At 44.0% G+C, this 5,168-nt stretch overlaps 1 protein-coding gene across 1 annotated transcript; it reads right to left on the bottom strand.

Moving 5' to 3' along the window:
• Positions 1 to 2,219: 2,219 nt before the first annotated feature.
• Positions 2,220 to 4,960, bottom strand: LOC119474447 (cytochrome P450 1B1-like). Its single transcript, XM_037746473.1, has one exon. It carries the CDS (start codon positions 4,739 to 4,741, stop codon positions 3,149 to 3,151), a length of 1,593 nt encoding a protein of 530 aa, XP_037602401.1. The 5' UTR covers positions 4,742 to 4,960; the 3' UTR covers positions 2,220 to 3,148.
• Positions 4,961 to 5,168: the final 208 nt, after the last annotated feature.

Genomic DNA, 5,168 nt, shown 5'->3' with positions numbered 1-5,168 from the left:
CACTTTTCAGACCCGGAGGTTGCCGCCTGATTGTAATGTGCTCTGGTGACATAAAACATGGAGCCTGAATTAAGGGAGGGATGGGATTATTAAAGTGTCAGGCAAAAGAGGACATTTACGACCGAGAGTGTTTCTATAAACTGGGGCAAAATATCATATGAAATCTTGTGATATAAATATGCTACTGTAAATAGACAGAAGAGAGAGTGTTTGCTGACCTTTGGGCAATGACTATGAATGTTATATGACTTGTTGGAAATGTCACCTTTGTCTGTCCAATGTGTTCTCTGGGAAAAAGTTGATTCATAGTTCCTTAGCATGAGTTTCTTTCCCCCCACACACTGTTGGTTCTTGTTATTCAAAGAAAATGATTTACTGGGATACTTCCAATTTTTTTTTGCAACAGAATGATTAATGATCTGCTGAGATGTGTGATGCTTTGGGTCAGAACGAAGAGCACGCAGAATTACATTACAGTCATGTTATTTGTCTGCAACATTTTGGATTTGGCGTGGAGCCGTGGTCAGTGTGTTGGTGTCGAGGGCGCTGTTATAGGAAAGACTGTCTGAATACGGGCACGAGGCCGTTTCCAGCTCAGACACAATGTTCCGCTGTGTTGCAGCAGATGATGGCAGTGGACAGGGGGAAGAGATTTTCTGGAGGATTGCGTTTGTCTGCTTCCAAGTAATTCTTCCTCGCTGTGTGTCATCTACCAAACAGTGACTGCAGTTTGCATGTCAAAACTCGAGCAGAGGAGAGGGGGGTGGGAGGGGATTTAGATGTAGCGGAGAGAACCTTGTGGGAGGTCACTCTGTGGCTCTGTGTACGTGCAGAATGTGAATAACCTCAGCCTGTACACTTTTCTGTTTTCCTTTAAGGAGTGAAACTCGGCAGGTCGAGGGCTGCGGGGTATGTGGAGCGGAGAGCGGGTGATTCGGGGTGAAAGGGAGTCTTTCAGCTGGACACATTTCAAGGATGTTTTGGGAAGCGATGATGGAAACGGGGGAGGTTAGACGGCCCAGTCCTCCCTCTAGGGTTCTTGCGGTGTCAGAGCAAAAAGAGAGAGAGAGAGAGAGAGAGAGGGAGAGAGCCTGTTGCAGTACAGAATGTCTTCAGCCTGCTGTGTATTAACCTCAGTGAAAACAAGCCTCCCTCAGAGTTCAGCCACAGTGCTGCTTCTTCAAGTACGCAGGTAGACTCTGGAGCATAGGACCACTCACTGAGGACATGCTCCCATGTGGCAAGGAAGGGAAGATAAAAAGACGAGGGGGGGATGATAATGATAAGCTGCTAACCCACACCTAAACTAATATTTATGTACCATACTTACAGCAAGGATAAATGTTGAGCATTGGGAGGTTTTGGTTTTCCCAAAATAAGGAAAGTGAGTCGAGGGGAGGAATTTTAGGAGTAAGTTGTTGACTGCGTTTGTCGGAGTAGACATGATATCATCTATCATATGATTTGCCACTATAAATCCTATGATGGACATACATAATGGAAAGCTTAATCATCATGGCAGACAGTATTACGACATAGGTGGGTCATGTCAGGTTGAATGTCAGTAAGCAGCATTTGACAGCCATGTAAAATGTCGGGTAATCATCGCTTTGGCATGTGAGTTTGTGTGTGACAACTGACAACTAACATTGGTGGAAAAAATACCCCGATTTTAAGTAAAAGTAGCAATACAACAATGTAAAAAATACTCAAGTAAAAGTCAACTCAAGTAAAGTAAAACACTTCATTCCAAATGTTACCTATAAGTACAAAAGTATTATCAGCAAAATGCACTTTAAGTATCAAAAGTAAAAGTACTTAAAGTAAAAATATTGCCTACTGGCATGCAACCTAGCCCCCTCTGTAAAAGTTTAATATTTCACACTTTTTATTGTTTTTTATATGTCAGCTAAAGGAAAAACTGTTCAGTGCATTGATAAATGGGAGATCCCACTGACTTGGCAGAAACTGAATGCGTTAGTTCAGAAAAAAAAGAATGACACAGCAGTCAAAAGTACAGCGCGCCCCGTATTAAATATTGACGAGTGAACCTTGTGGCTGCTTACTGATGTACTGAGTCTCACAGCCTGCTTGTAAGGGGTGGAGGACAAGAGCATACAAGGCCTGTAACCCATATTAATCTTTCACAACAACACTGAGACCAGACATCACAATCTATTATTATCTCTTTGACTGCTCCGACCGATACACCCCACAGATTCAGTTAGAAACCAATACAAAATGTTTATTGTAGAGTACAGACAGCATCACACTGGGTCATTATGAAAACATTTTGTAGCTATTCTAAACAGCTTATTATTCACACAATGCGGTATGGCTAATAAATCATGTCGTACAGTGATATATTATGTAGTAAAGGAAGGAGTATAACCAACTGTTAAGTTAGTGGCTTTTAGACATACACTATGTTACATGTGACATGAGTTATTATCAGAATACAACAGTATTATGCATGATTCAAGAGTACATGCATGCACGCTGTGTTTGTATTAAAGTTTACACATGAAAAGTTTCAATACAAAAGGAGATAAATGAGTGTCAGGGTGAATAACTGAGACCACACAGCTGGCACATGATTTCTCCCCATGAGCGAGAAAAACAAAATGCTAAAAGTGAAATTTATACATCACCACCGGTTTATATTGCAGTTTAGGGTGACTCCGCTAAATACCCTCATATAAATAACAATACATTCTTAGGGGTTTATTATGAATTGTGGTTTTGGGCAAACACATCAAAACTTTCATTACTCTTTTTTTCCTGTTGCTTACATGATGTGGCAGAGCCAGTAGAGATATATTTAGGTTCTCAGTCAATCACAGTTTTTCACAGTTGAGGAGTGAAATTGCTGTTGAGTCCAGATATGACTCACATGCTTTCTGATGCCATTTACAGGGTGCTTACTTTTAATACATTCACTGGCAGAAATTGTGTAACAGAGTGAAATAACAATGTTCTCAATGAGTCACAATTTTAAATGTCAGCAGAAGTAAGAAAGCTTATCATTTGCATGTTTTGGGTCAATTAAAGCTTTTACATAAAAGTCCTCTGTGATACAAGGCATAGATGTTTATTTTAGAACACATACCTTATATTGCTTTGCATTGGAGGACAGTTTATAACAGTTTTATCGTAGTTCCCCCCTGAGTTTGGCAGTGATCTTGTAATCTAAAGGCTTCAGTGTTAGACCGTAGGAGCAGTTTAAAGACAGGTCCTCATTTGCACGTTTCTCAAAGATGCATTGGTGGAGTAGAATCGCGAAGAACAAAAATATCTCAACTTTGGCAATCTGGTTCCCAATACATTTTCTCTTCCCTGCTGAGAAGATCATGACATTGTTGGTGAGATCCTTGTCTAGGGAGCCGTTTTCATCCAGGAAGCGTGAGGGGTCAAAGATTTGTGGATCCTTCCACTTCAAGGGGTCGTGATTGATGGACCACTGATTGATGAAGACCACCGTGTCTTTGGGGATGTGGAGGCCCTCGATGGTGACGTCTGAGGTTGTGGAGTGGGGGATGGTGACGGGGACGAAGCTGGTGAAGCGCATGGTTTCGTAGATGAAGGCATCCAGGTAGGCCAGGCTGCTCCTGTCCTCGATTGATGGCAGCCTGTCTCGCCCCACAACTTTGTCGATGAGCTCATGGAGTTTGGTTTGTTTTTCGGGGTGTTTAGCCAGCAGAAGGAGAATCCAGTGAAGAGCAGTGGAGATGGTATCCAGACCGGCACCAATCAAATCTGACACCGTCCCCTCTGTGTGGCCTTTGGTGAGGCCGTTGTCGCTGTCAGCCTTGTCAATCACGCCAATAATGGCATCACTCATATCCCTCGTTACCTCCGGATCATATGTCTCTCTGTGCTCCTCCACCTTGTTCTGGATGAACCCAAAGAACTCTTGATTCAGGTCTTTGAAGTTCTTGAACATGCTGCGGACTGGATTCGGGAAACGCTGAAGCCATGGCATCACGTCTACCATGCTACCAGCCCCTACTGTCTCTCCAAACTTATCCACCCTCTGCAACAAGGCTCTGAACTCAACATCCTCGTGTCCATAACGTTTTCCAAAGCACAAGGCACAAATCACATTAGCTGCAGCTACTGTCAGCTCATGAGCGGGGTTGAAATACTGCCCCTGAGCACTGAGTTTAAGGAAAATCTCAACTAGCTCTGTGGCCTCAGCCACAATTTGCTGCTCAAAGGCTTTTTTGGTCTGACTGTTGGCAGATGAGAACGCTCTGATCGTTGATTGAGCAATTTTCCTGTGCATCTTCCACTGTTTGCTGTAATTGGTGAAAGTCATACTTTTCCCCCCTGAGACAGCCTGAAAAGAGACAAAGTTGGGTCTGCCTGCAAACTCCGTGCTGTGCTGTATGAGAGCCTCGCGTATGGCACTGTCTCCGTTCAGAACCACAATGTCGCTGCTGCCCAGCCGTATCTGGTACACGTTGCCGTATTTTTTGGCCAGCTTGGCGAAGGTGATGTGAGGCATCTGGCCCAGCTGCATGGCGTTGCCCACCACCGGCCAGGCGAAGGGTCCCGGCAGTCTTCTCTTGAGCCGGAGGTTCCTGACCCACAGACAGGCTTCCAGACAGACGAGGAAAACGAAGGAGGCGACGAGAGCGGGCTGGACCTGTCCGCTCCATTCCCTGATGATGCTGCTGCCCTTCACACCAAACTCTGCTTCCATTTGAGCCATTGTGTTATCCTGGAGTTTGTCTATCATCCACTGCGTCCAAGTAAGAAGTTTCACTAAAAACAGGAGACCATTTCAAGCGGTCTTTCTTTGTTCATTATACATTAAAATGTCTTTATGTTTTTTTCAATTTCTATGTTATAATCGGACTGCCAAAATAGCTAAAATAAAAGGACTCCAAGCTGCACTCTCATGCTGTCTCCCCCCTCGGCCACAGAAGCTAGTGAGAAGGGCTCGATCAGGTTCAAGCCTTAACACTACGCTTATATGTATCTCTATGGTGGGAGTGGTCAGCGACTCAGGTTTTTTATTATCTCTCCCCTCCCATTTTGACCACAGCCTGCAGACCTTAGTCCTATATCCCACTCAGGCCTCCTTCCAGCATCGTCACTTGTAGTTCGACGGAAAAGGAGCAGCTACTTAATAGGCCCTGATGCCAAAAACTACAGATTTACAG

This window comes from Sebastes umbrosus, chromosome 16, assembly GCF_015220745.1.
Source record: "Sebastes umbrosus isolate fSebUmb1 chromosome 16, fSebUmb1.pri, whole genome shotgun sequence".
NCBI classification, from domain to species: domain Eukaryota; kingdom Metazoa; phylum Chordata; class Actinopteri; order Perciformes; family Sebastidae; genus Sebastes; species Sebastes umbrosus.
This window is presented reverse-complemented; position numbering and strand designations above follow the sequence as displayed.